Here is a 25,515-nt window from a genome sequence, read left to right as displayed (position 1 = left end):
TTTACGTGACTTCTGTTCTTCAATAGCTCTAAGTCAGTTTCTTAAAAAAATGGGATTACATGTGAATCTGTGCTTCTGTCTGCAGGAATTGGAAACAAAATTTTAAAATACAACAGGAATAATACTTTAATTGTAATAACAGGGGGTTGTAAGTTTTTCTTTATCCAACTGGTGATAAAATTTCACACTAGGATTTGACTCTTTGATGCAGACTCACTAGTTTAAATACTCCTGTTTTTTCTTCTTTACGTGATTTCAGGAGTCTCATGTTGAGACTGGCTATAGTTTTAGCATACTTGATACTGTGAAACGGCTGGGGAGCAGAAGCCATATATTGAGTTGCCATTTGTTTTTGCTTCTCAATTGTGTGTATGTGTGTGAGTATTTAACTGTTTTCACAGAGTTTAAGACAATGTTTAGGTTGTATCTCAGTTGCTATGAATAAGGTTGCTGGATCTGGATAATGTTATAGAATTATTTTCTTTCTCTCTCTCTTCCTTTTTTTTTCTTGTAATGCTTAGTTGGTAAGTATGACGCCGGATTTCAGAGCTGTTGCTTCATTGCACATAACTAACTCATCACTCTCTTTAACCTGTAGCATGAGCAGCAATTGCATAATGAAATTCGAAATTCCGTTTTCTGTGCTCATCTGTTAATACCCTTCAATCTCTGCGGTTCGTGTCTCATGTCTCACACCTGTTATCTTTTATCTTTTCTCCTCCCCCTTCCTCACTTCTTTCCACTCCTCCTTCCTCATCACTTCTTCATTCTCAACAAAGAAAGAAATGCTGTGATATTTCTTCTCCTTCCAAAACCTCCACTAGAAAGCATTGGCCACATCAAGGTAAAGGGCAAAGGCTTGAAACGGAAGGTCTTTCACGCTAGCTGTGAATGGTATGCTGTGCAAAACAACAATGGTTATTTTCTGTTCTCTAACTTCCACCATTTGAAATGCTTTAATTCCTTGTAAAATTAGAACAAGATAGAATTTCAGAAAATGAGAGTGCATGTTTCCCTGCCTGCTTTTTTCTATAAGGCACAATGAGTCAGGCATTATCATGCTTTTCCAGATTGTTTGGCAATGTGAAGTACCTAGTTCATGAACAGAATTACTGTCACCAGCTGGGGAACAAATAACAGCCCTTTCTCCTCCCTGTCACTTCGATGGGTTGTGTCAGTTTGAAAAAGATAGAAAGTACCGTGCTGTCCCTCTGGAGCAGGCAGGTGATGGACCAGGCGAGGAGGATGACCAAGTCACTAAATCACAGAGGTTTATGACAATATGTTTTAAATGTACTCTTAGGCTTCTTACGTGATGACCTTTGATTTTAGAGGAGTCTTTCAAAATAAATCATGATCAGTTTTGAATGGTTTTTGCACCCCTTATATATGAAATATCTACTGAGGGAGAGAGGTCTTCAGTTCTGATTATTGCATTATTATTTTAAAGAATTACCAGTAATGCCATGATGTGGAATAAATAGCAAATGATTTCTGGCTTACTGAAGTCAGCAGGGGTTTCCCCATTGACTTCTGCAGGACTAAGCTTCTGTCCGTAGTTTATATGGGTCAGAAGCGATCAGTGGTGACTGAGGTAGTTGAGTTCAATCAGGCTGTCAGTCTCTGTAAATGGCTAATTAAAATGCAGTTTAGTTTTCTGGATGTGAGATCATGGTGTTAATTTTCTGTACATGGAAAGGAGAACATAATTTTCTCCTTTTCCTTTTGTATCTCTATGGAAGATTTGGAGAAGGGCTGTTTGTAGGGAAGAGCCTTGTCCTCTTGCAGTGAGGACTCAGGGCCCACTGGAGCATAGCTCTGGGCACTGGGCTAGTGAACTACATACCGTTGTCTCAAATTCATCTTGTTCCTTTTACAAAGAAACATGAATGTATAGTGCATCCAGTTAGTATGATCTGTTCAAGCTTCTGCCTTGTGGGCCCTGTAAGAAATTGCCTTTTGAAGTTGGGATGGGAGAAGATGTTTTGCTCTCCCAGTTGGCCCCCGCTTCACCTCTTCGGCTGCATTCCTAGAGCTCCCTTCATGCGCAACGAGCTGTTAACCTTCGTGTTCTCATTAAAGACTGAATTCTTCTGGGTTGTGGTTTGAATAACGACTCCCCATCCCTGCGAGGGAACTGGAGGTGTTCGTTCTCCCCGTTAGTGGGAGAACGTCGCCCGCTTCAGTGCTGCCTCAATTGCCAAGGGCGAGGGGGTTCTGCAGTCCCATAGCTCAGTGGTTTCTGGCATCCTCTTTTCTCTAGAGGTGGATTTGTGGCAGTTGCTAGCTCCACGTGCAGTACCATCACCCACAGCTGGTAAAGGGCTAGGAGATGCTGTGGGAGTGACAGCAGCACTGAAATTCCTCTCTGCCCCTTGTGAATAGACCCTGCACTGCGAGTGCGGAAGGCGGCACTGACCCGTCTGGTTCTTGCTGTCCTCTGCAGGCTTCTGCCCAGAGACTCAGCCGGGAGAAACTCCAGCAGCAGCAACAGCACAGGTGGATGGAACAGACTTAGCCTCTCCAATGTCTCCTCGGACTAGCAAGAGCCGCATGTCCATGAAACTGCGCCGCTCCTCTGGCTCAGCCAACAAGTCCTAAGTGGCGAGATGGCTGCAGCTTTCTAGTGAACAGCGATCGGCCACTCTTCCCGCAGCCACTCGCCACTTTCCGTTAGAGGATAATGTCTCTAGTGTGTGTGTGCCCATCCCCTGCATACCCCTTTTGTGTATGTTTATTTTAAACAGTAACACTGGAATTTTACTTTAATATTTTAGCTTTTGTTTTTTTATTAAACTCCAGGCTGCCTTTTTTTTTTCCTTTTTTTTTTTTCTTTCTTTTTTTTTTTTTTTTTTTGCAGTGCAGTTTGTCCTCTGCACCTTTTACCTTCCTGGATGATTAAAATATCTAACGGTAGTCATTTTTAACTCTGGTTGATCTTGAGTCATGTATGGAATTGGAGACTGCAGTTTGATTACACTATATTTATTGTGCCCCATTGCAATTTTCTCTGTAACAAAGAAAGAAATATGTACAATTTGAAAATGAATGTACAATTTTAAATTGAAGTTGCATTTGTAAAGTCTTTGTCAGATGTCACAATGTTAATGCACAGGATGTGTACAGATTATTTATGTTAAGAATAAAACAGTTCAACGGCCTTTCAAGCATTACAGAGTCCAAACAAAGTAACTTGCTCGTAGCACTGACTCTTTCTTCACAAAGCAACGTATCCTTTCATAACTGTGCAGGTGATGCCATAATCTATGCCAGAAAAAAAATCACTGTGCTGAAATTCTACTTATGCTTGGCTTCCAAATATTTTTATAATGTTTGCTTTTCCAAGTGGTATCAATAGTAAATGCCATCAAGTTTCATGGGTTTTAGCCTTTATCACCAGGCTGCTGGGGCTAGATGTATATTCTTGTTTCATATATTTAAAAAAAAAAAAAAAAAGCACTTTCCTGATAGAAATTAATTGCTCTGATGATGTGTACTAGAGAAGAAAAGGGAACATCTTCTGGGAGCCTAACCTGAAATGCTGACAATTCCAACCCTGTGAGTGCAGATTAGTACACGCATTCCACCCACCCAGAGATATTTTCCTACAGAAGATGAAATGCTCACATTTTGAGTCTGGCAAACAACAAAATGCTGTTAACAAAATGTAGCATGACATCAGTACTAACTGCATGTGTAAATACAACATATGGGCAACAATAAAAAGATAAATTATGTATTGTCATTCATGTAGTATCTACAAATTTGTAATGGTTGAAGAGAAGACATGCTATTTAATAATACAATAAAATTATTCTTACCACCTTTTGTATATTAGTCATTCACCTCAGTGATTAGACTCTTACTCCAGTTTATAGAAGAACAGCGTATTACGTGTGGAGCAGTTAAGGGCGATACACGGCTTAGTTTCCATTTGTATTAAAAAGTACACACAAGTTCTTAGGAGCTCTTTCCCAACCCATCGCAAGAACACCGTACTGAAAACTTTTCCCCAGACCTAGCAGATACAGTACACGTAGCTCCACAGGTAACACAAAGCGCAGGACATTCCCTCCTGCAGGCTGGGTGTTCGAGTGCTAATTGTAGAAGCAGCTAATAATCGTCAGGTTTGTGTGGTCCGGAGCCTTTTGTCTTTGCACAAGTGGAGAAAGGAGAATGACAATTTAAAAAATTAAAAAATAGTGACCTTCTCCAAGGGAGAACTCATTTCCTTGCATAAATGGGCATTTTTACCTAAGTCTGTTACCAACAAATGATGGAAAAATGCACAAATTAAAATAATATGCTTTATTTCTAGCATGAGAGAAGAGCGAGCTGTGAGTTTAGCCTCCTTCGTCAGACAGCATCTTAGCTGCTTTAGGTTATATTGTAGTCTGTGAAGCACATTTAAAATAAAGCACTTATTGCTGGCTTTCAGCCTTTGAGCGTAATACATGTGAATCTTTTGTTGTAACAAAATATAAAACTATAGAAATAATTGCTTTAGAAGATGCTAATCAAAAGCCTGAAATATTTTGCATGCTCATTTCAGAGAGGGTGTCAGAACAAAGACTAAGGCTGGGATGAAGTCAGTTCTTCAGAAATCACCAGCTGACCCACTTTGCCCTGCTGAATTCAAGAAAGGCGTGAGCTTTGTTTTAAATCCTTTATTGAATTTGCTTGCCCTTATTTTTGGCCTCATCTGCTATCACATTTAGAAACAAGCACTCATGTGTGGAAATAAATAAATAAATAAATAAATAAATAAACACCAGCTGAAGTGTCAGCAGCTGGTAAATTCGACAGTATTTCAAAGCATTTGGCCAGACCACCGTTAAAGCCAGGGAACACACACCACGGGTTGCTTTGCTAAAGGTAGATCTCGTTAGGGAGGAGGAAGGTAGCCTGTCGTCTGTGCTTTAGCAACACACCAAAAGACTGTTTCATGATCTAATTTCAGCTGTTCACAAGGCTTGGAGGAGCTCACATCAACAGCGCGGCTCACGGGGGAGAGGGGTCGGAGGCCGCCCGGGAAGGCCGGCTGCATCAGGGACCCTCTGCCTGCCCGCGATGCCGGGGCTGGCAGGGCCGCACGCTGCCCGGCCTGGCGAGACCCAGCCGCGCTTCTTGCCATTGTCCGTGCCGCGCTAACAAGCCACTAACGGAGCGGGTTTCCAAATGGGCAGCTGCCAGAGACACGCGTTTTCCCTACCGCAGGGTCACGAGAGTACAGGAACACAGAGCAAGCGGGAGGTGCGTCCTTAGCTACAGAAGATCAACACCTCGTATTTTAATTAAGCAGACAGCACGATTCATTTTCCATACGTTTTGCTAGCTATTATATGACTTGACATTGACTTAATATGAACATTCACCTTCTCGACTATCTTAGTACAGCAAACGAAACACCTCACAATAACTTAAATGTGGAAGCTCGGGGGCTAAGGCTATACAAACAGGGTCACTAAGATCAGGCTCCTTTTCTCACGAAAAATAACTCCTCTCTTTAAATATCGTATATACAGCTGTACTTCTAACCGAGAGCAGCTATGGCAGATGCACTTTCGGTGGGCCGACACCCGCCGCCCCGGCACCGTCTGCCTCCCGGCAGGTGCCGGCGGGGCCCGGCTCCTTGGGGCCGCCGCCAGCGTGGGGCAGAAACCCCCACCGAGCGGGCCTCGGGGCCAGCATAGCTGCTCGCCCGCAGGCCGGGGAGGGAGGGGGGGCGCGGGGAGGGGGGCGCGGCGGAGCTCCGCGGACGGCTCCTCCGCCTCCGTAGCCGTGAGTACCGCGACTTTCCATAGGAATTACAGCGTGGACAGGACTCGCTCGGCTCGCCCGGGCTCCCGGAGCAATCCCATCGCGGGCGGCCGCGGGCCTAGCAGCCGGGCCGGACGGGCACCTGGAGCAGCAGGACCTGCCTGCTCTCCGCCGGGTGGCACTTGCTGGCGTGCCGCGCCAGCCCGGGCGCGCTGAAGAAGGTGGCGGGGCAGTGCTTGCAGGGGAAGCCCTGCCGCTCGCCGCCCGCCGCGCCGCCCTCGGGGGGCCCGGCCGGCGGCGGCAGCAGCAGCTCCTCCCGCACGGCGTGCCACAGCCGGTGCTTGTCCCTGATGTCCGCCGAGGGGAAGCGGGCGCCGCAGAGGTGGCAGGCGAAGGCGAGCTGCCCGCGCTCCGGCGGGCCGTAGGCGGCGGGCCGCGCCGCCCCGTGGGTGCCCAGGTGCTTGCGGAGATAGGCCTGCCGCCGGAACCGCTTCTGGCAGCAGGGGCAGGCGAACGCCTCCCCGCCGGAGCCGGGGCCGGGGCCGGGGCCGGGGCCGGGAGCGGGAGCGGGGCCGGGGGGGGCCGGGGCGCCGCCGGCGCTGTCCGCGCCGCCGCGGTGCTGACGGGGCGGCGGCGGCTGGGGCGGGGGCGCGGCGGGGCCGCGGGGCCGCCGCTCGGGGCTGTTCTCCTTGCCCGGCGGGGCGGCGGCGGCGCCGTCGGCGCTGGGGCCGGGCCGCGGCTTGTGCCAGCGGCGGTGCGAGGCCAGGTTGGCGGGGCAGCTGAAGATCTTGTGGCACTCGGGGCAGCGGTACTCGACGCGCACGATGCGGGAGCAGCGGTGCTGGGCCAGCGCCAGCGGGTCCGCGTACTGCTCCTTGCACAGCTGGCAGATGAACTCGCCCAGCGGCGTGCGCCCCGCCGGCGGCCCCGGCCCCGGCCGGCCCTCGGGCCCCTCCTCCTTGATGCGCAGCCCCAGCACGGGCGAGGTGGTCACCTCGTCGGCGAAGCTTAGTTTCCGCGTGGCCTTGGCCTTCTTGGCCGGCGCCTTGGTCCGCGACGGCCGCTTCAGCGCGGGGACCGGCGGCGGCGGCGGCGGGGCGGGCAGCGGCGTGCGGGGCTGCAGCAGCAGCTTCTCGGCGGGCGGGAAGGAGGCGGCCAGCGGGAAGGACTCGGCGGAGGCGGGGGAGCTGAGGCACCGCTCGAAGAGAGCCGCCCGCGGCCCCGCGGCGCTGCAGGGACCCGCCGACCCCCAGGCGGGCGGCCCCTCCGGCGGGGCGAGCCCGGGGCCGCCGCAGCCGCCACCGGGGGGCCACGTCGCGGGGCAAGCGGCGGCGACGGCGCCCTCCTTCTCCTCGCCCTCCTCCTCCTCCTCCGCCCCCTGCCTGGCGGCGGGGCTGTCCCCGGCGGCGGGCGGCGGCGGCGGCGGCGGCGGGGCGGGCGGCGGGTCCCGGTCCGGGTCCCGCTCCCGCGGGCGCGCCCGGTAGGATCCGCCGGGGCGCCGGCTGCGCTTGACGAGGAAGCCGCGCGGCATGGCGGGGCGGGGCGGCGGGAGCGCGGCGGCACCGGCCCGCCCGGCCTTTATACCCCCGGCGCCCGCTCCCGCCCGGGCGTCATCCTCCCTCCGGCGGCGGCGGCCAATGAGGAGTTGGGGCCGGCGCTGGCGGCGGCGGGAGGCGGCGGCGGCGGCGGCCGGGCCGGGCCGGGGCTCCCCGCTGCCGGGGCGGGTGCGCTCGGGCTGCGGGGACGGGCGGGGTGTCCCCGGGAGCGCACCCCGCGGCGCCCTGCGGGACTGAGTGAGGTGTGGGGCCGGGAGCGGAGGTCCGAGACGGGAGAGACTCGGGCCAGGGCTTGGCCGCAGCCCCTCGGCCGAGGGGCCGGGCAGGGCTCCGGCAGCAGCATCCGTCGGGGGTGCTTGTGGCAGGAGCCTTCACCCGCGGCTGGGGCCGGGCCGGGCCGCGTAGCCCTACGTGTCTCCCTCTGAAGGGAGCGGGAGTCTGCTCCGTCCTTCAGCACCGCCACATCGAGAGTTTTCCCCCACGCAGCCAGAAAGATCTTGTGTTAAGGTGAGTTCCCAGTGCAAGAGCAGAATGGCCACTGCTCCCCGAAATGCTGAACACTGGGCCGTGGAACGGCTGTGGGCCCTTGGCAGCTTCACCCGTGGCAGCCTCCCGAGCCCAGGGGAGGCAAAACCGAGCTGGGGTGCAACGAACTGCAAAAGCGCCCAAACCTCCCCGCGCCCATCGCCCCGACGCCATTCCTGGCCCGTCCGTGGCTGCCGTGAGCCTAGTGGCAGGCAGTGCATCCCCGGAGCAGGGCAGTGGTTGCGTTTGCTAAACCACTCATCGCCGTTTTGGAAGGGCTGTGGTTTCAGTGGGGGATGATGCGCGCTTGCAGCGGGTTGTCAGCAGCCCCCCGCCGCGTGTGACCAGCATCTACCTGTTGGATCTCGCCTTTATCCGAGCCCGGTTTTGGAGGCAGGAGGGTGTGATCCCGCCCGGAGACCCACTGCTCGCAGTATACACAAGATGGCGTGCCATTGAAAAGGAACGCGCTAAAGCCGCTCCATCCCTTGCCCAGGGACAGGCATCCCTTGCCACGGGAGTGCGGTCGGACTCACCGACCCGGGGGCATCCCCTAGCTGCAGAAGTTACAGAGCGCCGGGAGAAAGGGAGAACCACCGGGAGAAAGGGAGAACCAGCACCTCTAGGTCAAGGGGCTTTCCAGAAGTGGCAAGAAAGATTTGAAGCCTTCAGGCAGGAACAGAACTTGCCCCACCTGCTCCAAACGCTGAACCACTTGTCTGTGTAAGTGCTCTGATTATATTTGTTTAGCAAAGTCCTAATCATTTTTTATATTACTCTCCCATTTTCCTCCGTTTTCATGGTTGCACTGAATTTCAGATTAGCTTACAAACTGTGCGGGCTATAGATCACCCTTTGTTACTATAAACCGCTGTAACTGGGACCGAAAAGCCATGCTGCAGTGCAATTAGGTCACTGCAACTGACTTGTCTGCATGATTTTTGGCTAATATTTGGGTTGACCTTTGTAACTGTGTAGTGCTAGGGCCTGAATAATAGGCCCTGAAACAAAGTTGACCTCTACATGAACCTCACAACCAAATGTTATCCATCATTAGTATCTGCTAATTAGTAAAATCTGTATTACCATTAGCATTTATTAATTAGTATCTGATCATTAATGAAATATGTATGCTCACTACTGAAAGATGTAGCTTAGGCAAAATGTAATCAGTAGGGGAGGATGAAATGCTGTGAGAATGTGTATCCAGCTTCCCTTGTTTAGCCTTGTTCAAGGCTGAGAACCCAAGTGTTTGGCCTTGTTAGAAACTCCCTTGGTTCTCCCCCCCGAGCCCTGGCCAGGCTTTGGGTGGAATCCAACAGGAGGATGAAGCCAGATGTTTCCGCTCAAAGAAAGGTGCAAGTCATTCTGACGTGCTGATTTTTGGTATATAAGGCTGGACCCTCTTGCCGCGACTTTGGAAGCCTCACCTACGGGTGGACGCATCATGTAGGACTTCCCCCTTGCCGGGACAGGCTCTCCAAATCCTCGCTGCAACCGGGGCTGCCCAGCGCCTGCGGGTCTGGATGTTGGTAACGTATGTAAGTGGTGAGGTGTCTTTCTTAATCACTATTCTCCCCATCGTGTCGTAATGGTTAGGTGCATTACTTTGCTTGTTCTTATTTTCTATAACTAACTGTACGTAGTAATAATTAAGTGTGCCATTCTGTATTTTTCTTATTGCTTATTTTCTGTATCACTTGGTTATATCCTTTAATTATTAACAGTAAAATAAGCCTGCTCTTTTCACGCTGGTGTCTGAGTTTAACTGGCATCCTCGATCAGCAGAACAAACTGGGACTTCCCAGCTACATTTCTCACTGAATAAGTGGATCTCTGGTTACAGATCCACTGTTTCATAGTGTTCCTCCAAGCGATATGTAAATAGTTCTTTCAGTTCCCCCTTGTAAGCAATGTTCCCATTAATGTTTCATTTGCTTTTGTCACAAGCAGTCAGTGGTAGGAATGGCCAGCTCAGCTTCTGTCCTGAGGGGTGAGGAACCCAATGATGCCTTTTTCTGTGTAGGAGCAGCAGGAGGTGAAGTGCCAGTTGGAAAGCAGGTGCACTGCGGGCATCTGCTGAGACTCCAAACAGTTTTCCAGTAAAAGCTGTAGGCTGGAGTTGCGTGAGGGAGTTTTCTCAGGCCCTCAGTGTCCTGGGTCTCAGATGGCCCAGAAGTCACGGGAAGACTGGAAAGAGGTACCTTAGAGTCTCCCCTCCCGGAGTCGCAGAGGTGGAATCACTGCTCCACCTCCCCACCCACTGCTCCTTCTGCTGCACTTCTCAGCTCTTCTGCGTGATTTGGTGAGAGTTTGTCTGCCCCGTGCTCCACAGTGCGCTCCCTGTGCAGCCTTCTTGGAGCCTTCTCCACCTGCCTCCAGTTTATTATCAGTTTCTGAGGTGGGACCCAAACCTGCAGAACCCATCGTCCCATCATTGGTCTTACTGCAGCATGTGCCAGTGCCCATGGATCTTTAACAAAAACACTGGCAAAATTATCTTGGGATTGAAATTGTTGCAGCCACCTTGTGATTCCTTTGTCTCAATAACTGTATTGTTTTCTCTAGGCTGCCCCTGCCCCATACTGGCTCCCAGTGCCCTGGCTCCCACTCACAAGGTTGTTGTAGATTATTTCCCCTCCCTCCTTGCATTCACAAGTGAGTTTAACCCTGGTGAATGGCATTACACCCGGCTCTCGCAGCTTCTGAGCTTTCCCGACAGTTACATGGGTTTGCCTTCTTGCTTTCAGCTTTTACTCCTTCCCAAAATTTTATAATTAGAAAATTCAGATAATTTATAAGGATATTTAACAATTTTGTGTGCACACACCCCCAAATCCTGTGGAAATTTGCTGGATTTTTCTCCCACTCGTTTATTAAATTCCATTAGTCCCATCGCATAACTGAGAGTGCAACCCTTAACCTATCTTCACGTCACAGAACAGGGGAACTTTATTTAAGGTCGAGGCTTTCCTAAGCAAGAAACTGAACAATGTCATTGCTCCTGACCATATGCTGCATTCCCTACAGTCTGATAAAATCGGGTTAGACTTGATCAAACATATCTGCCACTTATGTATGAGAGTCATCCTTAGATGACCTTAGATTAAGCAAAGGGTTAATCCCACAGTAAATAGAAATGAAACTTCTAGTGGAAAAGTGCAGTAGCTGGTGAGCGAAAAGGACACAGGCACTCCCGGAAAACTGGTAAGGGTGAGAATAAGAGGTCACAGTTCCTCCTCTTACATCCTCGGACCATTCCCTCCTTTCTGGTTGGAGTTGAATGTTGGTGTGTGTAGGGAATGGAAACAAGAGTGGTACGGTGCTGCTCGGCCTCCCTTTTGGCTGAAGCTTCCCGTTTCATGTGAAGGGACTTCCACCTTTGCCCATAACTCTCCTGCTAAGATAAGCCTGGGAGACCCATTCAAGCCTTACCAAGATTCAGCAATCAGATTTAATGATGGCTGGATCAATCTCTTGAGAACCTTCCAAAGCAAGGACAGGCCTCAGGTCCCTGTGGATACCATCCACTGTTGCAGCAGAGAGCTCCTGGTGCCTTCTGGAGGATGCTCCATCCAATTACCTCGGCTCAGCACTGGCAGCTCCTGAGCCAGGTCCTCCTCCTTCCCAGTGCCCACACACTGCCCGAGGACCATGATTTCCAGCTGCGAGGTAGGAATCCCACTGCTCCCAGCACCAGCCCTATCTCCAGCAGAGCCTGGAGGCCAGTGCTGGCTCCTTGCCAGACACCTGGGAGTCTGCACGGATGCTGGAGAGGAGGTGTAGCGCAGTCCCCAAATAAAATGTCATTAAGCAAGTGGGCAGCTGCATTTGATGTTTCTGAACAGTCTTGGGGCATAAACAGCAAGAGGAATGTATGAGAGCAATCCCGGCTGGGAGGGAGAAGGTCTCGGGTGAGGTCTGGTTCTCAGAGAAAAGCCTAAAAACTCTTCTGGGGGCTGAGGGGGCAGAAAGAAAAAGAGAAATGCCTTTGGCCACTTAATAAAAGAAAAAATAACCACAACTTTAAAAAATAAGAGTTAAAAATAAAATAGAAGAGAACTATAAGCAAAGGATTAAAGAACATTTCTCTCCTTCATGTTTCCCCTCCCCACCACAAAAAAAATTGTTGTGGTCGAGTTTTTTATATTTCAGAATTTCAAATAAAGTTGACTTTTAAATCTTCCCCCGACATCTGGTTTGTAATTAAAGGAGCAGTAAATAGGAGGGAGACAGAAGCTGCCTCAGAAGCCTGTCCTCGATACATGAATCGCCAGCAATATAGCTAGATGAGCGTTACCGCCCCCAGGCTCTAGCATTTACACAAACAAAATCCAGGCTGGTTTTGGTGGCAGCACAAGCCATTTTGTCTTCCCCCTAGAAGGAGGCTGCCAATTATCTTGCTGTGGTTGGGGATTTGATGCTGGTGACAGACATTGAAGGAAATATCTGCATTATGAGGATATGGATTGTCTAATATAACTGACCTTGGTGGTACCTTAATTGTGTTTTGTTTTACCTGAGGGCAATCTGCCTCAAGGGGAAAACAATGCTGACAGCTGCTGTGTTTTCTTCATTGCTCAAATATTAACAAAAAGCTTTCCGTAAGAGAAGGTAGGAAACACTGTTCTGTGAACGTACTCAGTCTAGAGGGATTTGAAGGAATTTTAAGACTCTACAAAAACATTCAGCCTTCCACTTTTTTGTAAATGAAGTGATGCTGTTGGTGTTGCCATGCTGCCATCACAAAGCTGATATTGGGAGGACAGTGACGCCGTGGCTCCTGTCCCTACTCTGGAAGTGAGCAGCAGTGTAATGGCCAAATGAGCGTTCCTGCGTATTGGCTCTTCCCCACCTCTGTCTACCTTAGCCCGTCGTGGGGACACCAGGTCCTCTCCAGGGAGCAGCCCGACATTCCCAAACTCATACAAGTCATCCAGGACCTCAGTGGGACCATTATGACTTTCGTTATTTCATTACAGATTTCAGCTGGATTTCAGCTCAAACCCCACAGGCTGAAGCCATTTGCCATGACAAATTTGCCTGTAATGGAGTTATTTATTGATCTCACCATGTCATAAATAGGAAGCTTTGGCTTCCTTCAGCATGAGATACTCAGCAGTTTGTTTCCTACAAACATCATTATATGTTGTAATTCACTGAAAAAGATACTCCTTGTACAGAAAGGTCATGGTTATTAATTATATGAATAGCAATAGTGGCTTTCAGCGAGGCCGAGTCCCAGCTGCATTGCGTGCAGATGTACATGCAGATAGGTGGACAGCTCTGCATGAGAAGAGAGCAACAACTGAAGAGACAAGAGGAGGCAGCAGGAAGACGGGAGAAATGAAGCTTCTGTGTGGTGCCTATGCTGCATGCGGGGCTGGGAAGCTCCATGTCTGCCTCCAGTAAAGTCCAGGCAGGACAGAGAAACCTGTGGTTTGCTTTATTTCCCAAAAGGGCTCAATCCAGGAGGCTTCTGGAGAGCAGAGAGCGGGACCAGGTGAATCACAGCCACAAATACTTTGTTATGGCCACACTTCATCCTGCTCTTGTGCTGGTGCTGGAGCATGTCCAATCCTGCAGGGGTGTGGTGCAGGGAGCTGAGCCTTCAGGAAAATATTTACCTTTTTCTTCTCCCCCTGCCCCGTCCCAAATGTTTTCATACCCCTGTGCCAAGGCCAGCTTCCTCCATAAAATACCTCTGGCTCAAAGGGGCAACAGGTGATTCCTCAGGGCTGTTGCCCAAGACCTTTTTCACATCCCCACTCTGTGGTGCACTGTCTACTTCTCCCTCCATTTTCTTCAGGTCACACAGAATTCCCAGTTCCCTCTCCTGCCCGAGCTGCAAGTAGCTCCTGCCAGAAGGACGTATGTCACTGCAGCTTCGCTTGCCTATGCAAAGGAATGACAGGAATTATTAAGGAATGAGGTGTAGGTACATCCTGGCCACTGCAAAGCAGATGGCAGCACAGGAGCCATCATTGCCAGGAACAGCTGCAAAGGGGCAGATGGAGCACAAGGGACAGTGATAAGGAAAAACAGTGGCAGGGAATGGGAGAAATAGAGCAAACCAACACAGAAAGGTGGCTACAAACAGCTAGGCAGAGCAGCGCCCTAAAGAAGCAAGCAGGAAAACTGCATTACAAGGAGACAAAACACATCTGAGCTGGGTGCCTGCATCTCACAAAAACACCAAGGAAGGTGACAGCTCCCGAAAGAAAATGGTGATTCATCTCTGTGCAGGGAATATGGAGGAGAAGGGCAAAGGGAAGGCAGCCCTGAGCCAGAGACCTGCTGCTCTTTTCCAAAAGTGCACCTCCAGCTTCTGAGGTCAGTCATCCTGCTCATCCCCAAATGAGACCTGGTGAACACCTATCGTACACCAAGCTTTGGAGGGGCGAGGCTGCAACACTGGCTCTTGGCAAGGGCATCAGCCTGGAGACTCTGCCCATATTTGGTGGGTCAACACCCATGGGCAGCCTGGAGGAGTAACAACAAACTGCTCTGCTGGCTGACGAGGCTGGAAAAGGGAAAATGTGGCAACCAAAGCTCCTCTTCAGCTGCACTCTCCTCCCTGGGAACCAGCACCCGCCGCAGAGGGCAAGGGCAGTGGCGGCTGGAGGGTCTTCAGCACAGCCCGAGGGGAAGAGCAACAGCAAGCCAAAACCATTACCTTTTGCAGACCAAAAAATCAAGCATGAATCCCATTGTTTTGAAAATATTTTTTCCAGTTAGGACTTAGCTCTGTTTACTCCAAAGTCAGACAAAACACAGGGGACTCAAAGCTAGCATCAAGCTCTGAGTACTGCAAACACAAGTGATCCCTAGGAGTTGCTGTACAGGATTCTCCAGATACATCTGTTTTGCTTCTTTCATGACATTTGATTAAAGTCTCCCTATCCTGACTATTAATTTAAGTGCTTGGAGGCGAGGCCCAAAGTTCACTTCCCCTCCCAAGTTCACCAGCTCTATCCTCCTCCTCCTCCTCCTCCTCCTCCTCCTCCTCCTCCTCCAAATATGTTTTGCTATAAATTACTGGCACTGTTTCTGTTGATAGTCAACATAATCAAACATTTGTAAGCATGCTGTCTCTTCAATCTGTTCAGTTGATGCACTTTACCTGATCTTTCATTAAAGTAATCAAAACACTTGCTGTGCCGCGTCTAATGAATGTTGCATGTATGATTAAGTACTTTCATTCATATTGCAAGTTTGATTTAATGTAATCTGCCTTTCAGACAGCCATTAGCCTAGCTCCTGCGTGAATTCGATTAATTGGCTGAATTCTTCCAGATGTCCATTAAGTATTACAGGAATTTCTATGTAAAAACAGCAGGGACTGTCTAGCGGAGAAGCAAACAATGATATGTTATATTGCTGCCATGACTTACAAAAAGCTGGATTCATTTTCATTAATAAAACATCTGTACTCCTGCACAGCTATGCATCAAGATGCATTTATTTTATATGGTTATTTCTCTTATGACTATAAATAGACAGTTAAACAGAAGCACGGTATGTTCAGTTGGAAGATACACAAGCAGAACTGTATCAGAAATGAAAACAGCAATAAAGAATAGCAGAGTTAGGACTTAAAATAAGCATTGGGCATTGTAGCAAACAAGGCAGTGACTCCTATGACTGTGTGGTATTTCTTAGCATAAAGGCATTTTTCTTTAGACTGTTACAAATCTGTAAAATGGTTGGCTCCTGGGTTGAAATGTCCTGTGCTTGGTTTATGTTTACAAGGCTCATGGCACCTTTAAGTAGGAGCAAAAATGCAGTTCAGCATTTTTAAATGGTACAGGTTAAAGAGAAAAATTACTATTACAGTGAACAAGTCTGATAAAGTTTCTCTTAATTCTCAAAATGGGGATTTTCTTCTTTTTTCTTTTTTTTTAATACAATTGCACTTCAGAAAGAAATCACTTTTTCAAAAAAAAAAAGCAAAGCCCCCAGAAGCCAGTTTGGGTTTCAGTGCTGTGCCATGCAGGGGATGATAATAGTTCAGGGGACAGGGAGGAGGACTCCACACGCAGATGTAGCTCCCTTAACTTTCCCTGACCTTTCTAGATCCGAAAGCACCTTTCAAAGGACGATGTGAGATCTCAGGGCCCCCTTGCCCCTTTCATCCCTTCTTGCCCCACCTCAAATACCCTTCTCATCCCTGGGGAATGAGCACAGGGCCAGGAACCCCAGTGGGCAGACTGGAGAAGCCTGGCAGGAGTTTGACGCTGACCCTGCAGCCCTGAACTCAGCACAACTTCATTTTCCCAAACATGTTGCACATCTCCTCAAAGCCAGCAAGCTGTAGGGCTGTACCTGACACGAGGTCTACAGCACTGGGCTCTGCTGAGTCAGAGGCTGAGGAAGGCAGCAGAGCCGCTGTACTTTAGCAGCATTGCAGCTCTTCCCAGCGATGCTCGGGCAGGGAGCTCCAGCTCCCCGGGGCACTGCTCACCCAGGGGAACAGCCAAATCAGGATCTTCCCTCCCTTCCCCGGCTCAGTCTTTCCCTACTGCTGCTCAGCCTTAAAAATGTGTTTGGTCCTTGAAGTACCACTCCCATGCTGGGGAAGTTATTGCTGCTTTCCACCACATCAGGATTTTAGTGACCCCTGACCAAATTAGCAGGAGCTGGTACAAGCCAGTTCATTTTCAAAGGCTGTTTTAATAGATGCTCGACTTACAGGAGACATCTAAAAGAGTATTGTTCAGCAAAACTGGGGCTGTACAACAAAAGGAATTGGGATTTGCTAAACTGTAACTCCTGTTTTCTTCCAACAGCTCACATGGTCACAACACTAGCTAACACTTTGCTTGTTTATTTACATGTTCTCTTTTGGTTTCACTTCTTTCTCTATTTCTTGCTTTTGTTGCTGTGTTCTCTATTATCCCTCTGTAGCAAACATACCCATAAAAATCCAGTATTATTATATTATATTATCAATATTATCTGTATTCTGCTATGAAAAACACTTTAAAACAAATTTTGTACCATAGTTGTGCCGCAAGACCTTGCTCCAGTACCCATGTAACCTCACCAGCACCAGCCCTCCAGTACCATGTTTCCTCAGCACACCACAGCTGCCTCAGCAGCGGCATCAGGAGAAACACTTCACCCCTATGAAACGTATCAGAAATCTGACTCTCAACACAACAAAAACAGTTCCTAGATTTTTGCACAGAAGAAAATGGTATAAATAACATATATAGGTGACCAATCTATGAATGAAATGCAGCAAAGCAAACCAAGCCTTTGTTAGTTACCCGTGCTGTATGTTTTTCACTGGAAAAGTCACATCTTCTTTTGAAGCCCGAGAGACTGAAAAATTAAATCAGGGGGCTTTGTTATTGATGTTTTTCTAATACAAATGTTTTGAAATCCCTGCCTTTCATGTGTCTCTTACAAATAAGCAGAAATGTGTGATGAATCATCTTCGCTTTTAATTCCTTTAATAGATTCTTATCTCACCCACTAACGTCTAAACAATTTTTGTTTCTGTAACAATCCCTTCCTCAGTGGTAAATATTGCTCTCAGACAACATCTTTTTTGGAGGTTCATTATGTTCATTCTGTGGCTGAGACTCATTATACTCAGTTATTTATTTAAAAGAACAAAATGACAGCAAATGCCTGCATTTATCATGTCTCTCTTTACACATTTATAAAATATATTTCAGCGAGAAGGCCCAGCCGCTCTCACAGTTTTGAGAAAACCAGCTGGCCTTCCTTCCTAGCCATCACTCCCCGAGAAAGGAATACTTAAAGGCGATGGTAGAGTCTAACCTCACTTGCTAAATGAGACTCCGCTGACACTAATGGGAGATTTGGCAAAGACAGGAAAATAATGTATTAACTATTTGAATTTTTTCAATTATAAAATAAAAAACTTTGGGAATGATTATGAAGAAAGAAGCAAATGAAAATGCCACTATAAGGCATGGTGAAACGATATATGTGGAACCAGGCCCAGAAATACTTTGGATACCTAAGGACAGGTTTCAATCTTCCTGACTACCAAAGTGTCACCCTGAAGAGCTTGCCAAAAAATGTTCACAATTTTTCCGCAGGAAAAAATCCTCGGCCCTTTATACTAATATTTCACTAATCCAGCATTCATGGAGTGGCTTCTGTTCATGTTATTCCCAACTCCTAAACCAAACCCCAAGTCCTACAGTAGCACCCACTTCTGTTATCACCCAACTACATCAGGCCCTCAGAAGAGAGGTGCTAGCTGGCCCACAGTCATAGCAAAAGGCTATTGAGATAGATACCTATATAGATTATAGTCAGCATAATTATAAAAACAGAGAGAGGCTCGGCCTCAGGGAGCTGTAAAATACATTTTTAACTAGACCATCGGTATAATAGAGACAAGATGAAAAACAAGAGAGGAGGGCAAAGGTTCGGCTGTGTGGCCATTCTGGGAACTGACTGAAAAACAAGAACAAAGCTATTCAGAGCAGGTCATTAAAGAAAAAAAAAATCTAAACCCAGTCTAAAAGATAGGAAATAGAAATATGACACGGTAGCTTACAAAGCAGAGGTCAAAAAGACATCGGTAATTAATGATGAAAAGATAAAGAACCAAGCACTTAATTTCAAAAAAATAGTCGGGGAAGGCATAATGGTACTGTGAGTAGGAAAAAAGATTTTGCAGAAGTAAATGAAAATGAATAAGATCTCAATAGGGGGAAAATGGATAATTGAAAAAGTAGAAGAACTGTAAATTGCTGTAGAAATTCACCTGGAACATAAATCAGTTATTTAGGACTGAGGGTGAAATACAGTTTTGAATAGATCCATTTTTTCAAAGGGACCTCCAGGTGCACACCACCAATTTTGCTGTGATATTGTTCCACATCCAGTTTTTGTGCATGGAAAATACAGGTGAAAATGTCTACTCTGTTTGGAAGTTTAAAGACTACTTTCTGAAATGCAGACCAATGGATTTTACTTCTGTTTCATCAAGAGCTGCCTACTGGAAGGAAAGGAGTAGGAAGCATAAGCCCATAAAGAAAGAGAATAGCAGATGCTTTGAAACAGCAGATCCAACCCCATTAGTATCTTCCCACGTTTTCTATTTTGTTTTCTGAGCTTCAGCTTCAGATAAACAAAACTAGATAATGCAGACTGCAAAACAGCAGTGGACAGCCAAGACCCGTACAGCCTGTTATTCTCTGGAGTTGTAATGAAAGGAGTATACCTCAAGGGAAAAAAAAAAAAAAAAGATGGGGTGAAGGTATGGTTTTCCCACAGTTGCTGGTGCAGGAGATTGTCCCACCACCTCCACTAGAAAAAGATGAGGAAGAGTGAATAATTTATATTACAGAATTGTTTCAGTTTATTTCCTTTTACTTTTCTCCAAGAACTGTATGACAAGACTCCTTTACAAAAACCCACAGTTGTGTTAAGTGTCATCTTAAGCAGGTCATATTTTTCAGAACAATCAAACCTAACCTGCCCCTCTCTTGGTTGAGTGTCCTGATGCTGGTATGCAGATCCCCGGTATGCAGGATGGCAGAGCCCTGCACAGAGGCACACAGGGCAGTGGAAAATTTATCTGCTCTTCAGAAGAAGCTGCCACACCGGAGGTTTGATGTATTATGTAGTAATGCACAAGCCCTTCCATCAGACAGTGACTGCTCCAGCCCTATCAGAAGGATTAATAACCACATCACCCCGGTACTGCAGAGCCAGCTCAGACACTGTAATTCCCAGGGGCTGGACCGCAACACTGAACTTTTACATGAAGAAGTAATCTGAGGTGCTGTGGACTGTAAAATATAGCAAGGCTCTTCTGGGAGAAGACTGGTGACAGATCCACCTGGTACAACTGTGGGTCTTGGCCAGTGAAGGAGGACATGCATGGTAACTGCTCTGTGTAAAGGTGACCTGGTTTAGCAGAAAAGACATAGTGCCGTCTCTCAAATACTGTTTTTCAGTAGCACATCTGTGTGTGGATCCAGGAAAAGAAGGAGAGCCCATGATATTCTGTGCTTCAACCTGGCAAAACTAAGAGTGTATGTCCTGCCATCTCCAGAAACCAAGCAAAAGAAATCCTAACAGCTGTAGGTGTTGAGTGAATGCATAAAGCCCTTAAACACCTTAAGTCACCCCGGGTGCATCCCCCTCTGGACGCTGAGCCATAATCCCCAAGCAACCAGCACTCACAGAGGCTTAATCCCTTTCAAAAATGGGATGAGCTGGGAGCTGTATCCTTTCAGGATTTACATAAAGCCCAGTGCACATGTCTTTCAGGAGGATGAGAGCTGCTTAGTATGTCCTGAATTCACATTTTTACAGCCATTTGGTTTATATCCATGTCTCTCTCCCCAGTGGGAAAACCTGAGTTACCAACACTGCCCTCAGCCCACCAGCACGCTGGGTTATGGGCTTCACAGCCGGCTCAGCTCAGCAGAAAGCACTTCTGGACCTTCCCTGACACACACCATATGTCCTCATGGCCACCTCCCTGTGACCCCACCAAATGCACATGGATTTTGTGTCCTCTAAAGGTACCGCAGCAGGAACGTGTAAGAGGATGCTCGAGTTGGAGGCAGTTGTGTGGGGAAGGACAATGGCTAACTGGTATCTCTTGTGAAAAGCGAGCCAAAGGATACTGGTGTGAGCCAGGGACACAATCTTATTTAACCTTGCCTTGTCCTTTATTGGTCTTTTAATGTGCAATTCTTCTGTCGCACCCTTACCTTAAGGGTAATCTCCACTGCAGAACTCCACAGCTGTGTTCCACTGCTACAGAGCTACAATAAGCCATATTTCAATGGTGTCAGTATGGAAACTGCATCCACTGGAATGAAGTTTGCTTTCAAACAAAACTGTTTTCTGGTGAAGTTCTTCGTTCCTTTGAAAGGGAGAAGCAAGCCTGACATCAGCTTTCCTCACTTTAATTACTGTAAGTGTTTTCTTCATGCCAGCAATCTCCCATGGATGCAACAATCAATTCTCTGGACAAGGAGAGGCGAACAACTAACACATCTGAACTGAAAAGAGAAGAGAGGTATCAAATAGAGAAAAAAACCCTACAATGAAAATTAGCCCAACATTTGCTTGTCAGTTGATATCCTTGCATCTTTCTTCTCCCATCAACTGTGTTTCCTTGTTCTTTTCTTACAAGCCCAACAGCTGCTTCATCTGCAAACTGGCAGATTCACAGAGCTCCCTTGGCTCTTCTTCAGCAGCACAAGGCACTTGCCTCTAGCTGCAAAGACTTTCTTTTATTTTGCCAGGGACACATTCCAGCATTATTAACTGGGGGTTTTCAATAAAAGTTTTAACCTTGCAACACTTTTCCAAATCTACACATCAACATGTACATTATAATCCTATTCCTTACATCACAGCACACAAAAACCCGTAAGAATTGCAGATGTTAAAGAGCAGCTTGTTCTCTTTCCCTTCCTGCTCCAGTTACCGCTAAAGCAATTAGCTCTACTTCTGTGAAGGATGCTGAAAATACAAATTTGGCACTTGCATGTTATATACCTGATGCTACAATGATCAAAGTTCCCTAGGTCTGTCACCAGAGGCATTGCATAAAACCGATTCAATTAGCAGAGGAAGAGTGCAGGTGCACCCTTAGCAGCTAGACCTTACTGATTTTATGCAAACCTGGTAAATGGGGTAGAGTCAAAATCAACATTATTGTAATCTTAGAGAAAAACACAAAATGTCCTCATCTCACTTAACTGCTGCCTTGGTTGAACCACTGTCTGTGCTTGAGGATGTGCCTATGCTAGAAAAGCGGTATTTATTTTTCATCCCTTGTCCAGTTACACACTACACCATGGAGTCCTGCAAATGCCTGGAATACTGAAACCATGCACAGGCCAAGTACCTGCTGCTGGACAACACTTCAGAATAGGCAAGACCTGAGAAAGTCAAAAGGCCCAGCATCTCCAAGCCCTTCCCCTAATCAGAGGGGGTAGAGATTCAGCCGGTCAGAGAACAAATACCTTCCAACCCCATTCCACCTTCAGCCTCACCACTGGGAGTCAATGGGCCCAAGGGGGTGTCCTCCAAGTGCTTTACCTCAGCAGCTCAAATACATGCCTAGTTCTTTGCTCAGGGACTTTGGTGCACTTAGAATTGAGGGAAAATCCTCCACGGATGTTTTTGTAGAGGAAAACGGGGCAAAGCATTAGCTTGATCAAGGTAATCAGAGTGAGAGCCAGAGACAGACCAGAGGTTTTATTCAGCACCAGACCTGCACAGCACCCTTGGTGTCACAGGCTGCAGCCTGTGCATGGTGCCCAAGGGGCATTGCTGGCCTCCATCCCAACCCCCTGGCTCTTAAGGACAAGTCACCCATGGAGCAGAGAATGAGATAAAAAGGGAAAAATTGAGTGCTCATGTCTCAGCTTCAGGAGAGTTGGGGGTGTGTTTAGACTCCTCAGAAATACTGTGGCTAAAACACGCTTAGAGTGGACACAAGCTAGGGCACAGCCAGCAGGACACATACAGAGATATAGAGCTCAGGAAAGAAACACAGCCAGTAAATGAAAACAAAAGATGAGTGTACAATGAGTCTGTTTATCATTTCAAAATACTGTCATAGAAAAAGAAACACAAAAGAAGACAGATACTGTTTGTCTCCATCATCCCCCCCTCCCCCTTAAAAAAAAAAAAAAAAAAGGGGGGGGGGGAAATTCTGTCTGGTCAATCAGTATCTTTCAGATTTATATGTTTTTGGAGGGGGGGGTCAGCAAACCAAAACACAAACATATACAAATTTTCATTTGGTTTGCAATACAGTTTTATGTCCCATAATACTTTCTATCAACCTTAAAGTCAAAATATTGCCAATAACAGAAGAGCTGGTGGGATCACTAGGAAGAATTTTGCGACAAGTGACTTCCTGCTAATAGCCCCTTACACACAATGTTGTGGAAGAGAAAGAGGTGAAAAACCACTGCTATAAGTACTATGGCCATTTAATCCTTAACATGGGAATGTATTTCTGCTCTTTTTCCCTCCCTAGATTCATTTTATGTTCCCATCAGAAGGTTAATTGTGTTAACAGGAGTTACGGCCACAGGGGAAAGATGTGATTGAATGCTGAGTGCAGTTTCAGCTGATAACCTCCGAGTGAGTGAAAGGGCACAAAAAGGGGTTGATCTCCTCTAAAGGGGTTGTCAGTCATTCAGGAAAAAATGCAGCTGTGGGAGAAACACCCTTATCTCCCAGGACACAAAGAAGAGAAGCTATCAAAATAATCTTGAAGCTACACTCATCCCGGACTCCTTCTCTGTGTCTGTGGCTCTGACAGCAGAGTTAAATGCAAATGACTGGCTTGCTTTGTGCGCATGAACAAACAGACCCTGACTTGATGCACATTCTTGAAGACCAATTAGGTTGCATGAAAATGTGTAATTAACAACAATAGACCCCAAATAATTATACCTCTAAAAAGCTGGCATGAAATCTTGACATCTTTTAGCTTGACAGCACAAATCCTGTTTGCTGAATTGGGGACACGGTTGCATGCCAAGGTTTTAGGCAAGACCGGTCGTGAAATCTTTCCCATATATTTCAACTTAATCAAAAATGCCTATAGAGGCTCTGCATGAAAAACAAGGACTTCCCTCTCCATTGATCATTTTGGCCCATGTCTGAACTCGTCCTGCAAAATTACATAGGATTTATGGTAAGTAGCTTGAAGAAGAAGGGTTGGGCTTTTTTAAGATTAAATATTTCCATAAACTGCAGTTGATGAGAGTGGGTATTTGTGGAAAGGTCTGCACCCACAGAGACAGGACAAAGGGCTAAGGTATATTTCAGTGCTAGAATACGAGCAATGAAGTTTGTATCTGGTTTGTCCAAAGATGTACTGCAAACTCCAGAAACAGAAAGCCTTCTCCCTTGCAGTCCAGGACTACCTCAGAAATGTCTTGGGAGCACTCCAGAAATGGTGTTGTTACCCGTTGCATCACAGTTATCCTTCTCTACCTTGTCAGTGGAAGGGATGCTACAAGTCTAGAAACTGGCAGACCCTTCATGTTCAGACTCTGGTTCTGCTGCCTTTACAATGAAGATCCTTTTCTTACATGCAGAGCTAAAAATACATATGCTCATCCAGTTACAGCCATAATATAACAATGCAGTCTTGCAAGAGAAAAACAAGTAGATGGAAAAACGAATGTTCAGACTTCTGATTTAAAACTCACAAATATAAACCTGGCTATCTTTTTCCCCAAAGTTTCTAAGTGCAAAAAAGTTCTGTAATATTAACATCAACAGTACAACTTGAACAAAACAACTAAAATGCTTATTGACTTGGTAGCAGGGAAAGCCAGTTTGAAATATTTGATCCTAACACCAGCTAAGCAAGTATGTGTAAAGTGTAAAGCCTGCACTTGTTGATTTCTGAGATAAAAATCAATAAAACTGTCCATAACCTATAACTCTTTGGTTTACCTCTCCATAGAGATCAAAAGAGAGTAATTAGATTTCTGCCTGACTAGCAGGGGTAGAAAACTGTTTCATTTTGGATCAAAACCTTCCCAGTGGATTACACCTTCTATCCACTGCCTATCAACACTTAACAATTGCTTTTGTATTTGACTTTGACAGAACTACCAGAATGTTACTATCTAATTTTCAGTGTAGTTGATAGAGGGTTTTGAAGCTTTATTCTAGTGTCAGATTTTAAAATTAATTCTTCCCACTTCGTATTTTACATTTTTACTCTGCCTGGTGTTTTGTAACAGCCATCCTTGCTAATACAATAAATAATTAAAAAACAAAACGACAATACCCATCCGACCTCTAATTTACAACAAGCAAAAAACCTTAATCTATTATTGATGATCCAGCCTTGGATTCAGATATCACTCTAAACAAGCAGTTGGATTGTCTTTGTATTTCATATTCAAATGAGGTTGATGCTGTTGCATATATTTTCATCTGATGACATTTTAATATCACCAGATGCTATTGCCTGCCTAGGAGATAACTGCTTCAAATACAGCCTCCTTCCCCCTCTAAACACAGTGATATTAAGGGACATGCAGAAAGCAGGTCATGTTTTAAAATAACAGTTTTATAACACTCACTACTATCGCTGTATTCTCACATTTTAACAGCCCCAGAGTCTTTCTGTAATAATGGCTTTTTAAAGAGAAATGTCACTCTGCATTTTGATCTTCCTTAACTCAGCGGCTTTTTGAACAGGCTGAGAGCATGAAATATCAAATAACAAATAGCTCTCGCAACAACTTCACATGCTAGATAAAGATTAATCTATTGGAAAACATGTGACAGCTTAAGTTCAAGTTCCATGTAATGAGCTGTGTTGATGGACAGATGCAATAAATTCACGTCCTGATGCAGAGGACTTTGTCAGATGAAGTCCAGATCACAGACAGCCACCCGCAGCCTCCCAGCACCTCCTGGTCTACTCAGAGCGAGCATTTGGGGGCATTTTGCTTATTTACTTGCTTACAGGATTAAAAAACCTTCCCATACTCACAGCTCTGAGCATTTTAAAAATAAAAACTAACCTCATTTTAAAAAAAGAACTAGAACTTGCAGTATTTGAACCTGGCCACAATGTATATTTGTGCAAAAGTATTACGTAAGATTTGAGCTTACCCTAAGTGTATGCATTTAGACTGAAACTCCCTGTGAACTGGAACATATTTTCACT

At 46.7% G+C, this 25,515-nt stretch overlaps 2 protein-coding genes across 11 annotated transcripts in view; one reads left to right on the top strand and one right to left on the bottom strand.

Annotated features, from left to right (window-relative positions):
* Positions 1-3,823, top strand: part of RALGAPA1 (Ral GTPase activating protein catalytic subunit alpha 1) — a 135,797-nt gene extending 131,974 nt beyond the window's left edge. For 4 of the 10 annotated variants that reach the window (XM_074824644.1, XM_074824633.1, XM_074824642.1 and 1 more), the window contains 2 exons: positions 780-894; positions 2,447-3,823. In XM_074824644.1, coding sequence (XP_074680745.1) covers positions 780-894; positions 2,447-2,543 — 212 coding nt within the window. In that variant the 3' untranslated portion in view covers positions 2,544-3,823. Of the gene's footprint in view, positions 1-779; positions 895-2,446 lie in introns of those variants that run through there. The other 6 variants (XM_074824645.1, XM_074824643.1, XM_074824631.1 and 3 more) reach the window with 4 other exon arrangements.
* Positions 3,824-4,293: 470 nt separating this feature from the next.
* Positions 4,294-7,291, bottom strand: INSM2 (INSM transcriptional repressor 2). The gene has a single exon (XM_074824646.1). It carries the CDS (start codon positions 7,289-7,291, stop codon positions 5,879-5,881), a length of 1,413 nt encoding a protein of 470 aa, XP_074680747.1. The 3' UTR covers positions 4,294-5,878.
* Between the last annotated feature and the right edge of the window lie 18,224 nt (positions 7,292-25,515).

The sequence above is a fragment of the Strix aluco genome, chromosome 4 (genome assembly GCF_031877795.1).
Source record: "Strix aluco isolate bStrAlu1 chromosome 4, bStrAlu1.hap1, whole genome shotgun sequence".
Taxonomy (NCBI): domain Eukaryota; kingdom Metazoa; phylum Chordata; class Aves; order Strigiformes; family Strigidae; genus Strix; species Strix aluco.
Note: the sequence above shows the minus strand (reverse complement) of the source record. Positions and strands in the feature narration are given on the sequence as shown.

What these genes read in the sequence shown, in the direction of transcription:
- INSM2 (XM_074824646.1), bottom strand. Translation starts at nt 7,291, where the DNA reads ATGCCGCGCGGCTTCCTCGTCAAGCGCAGCCGGCGCCCCGGCGGATCC.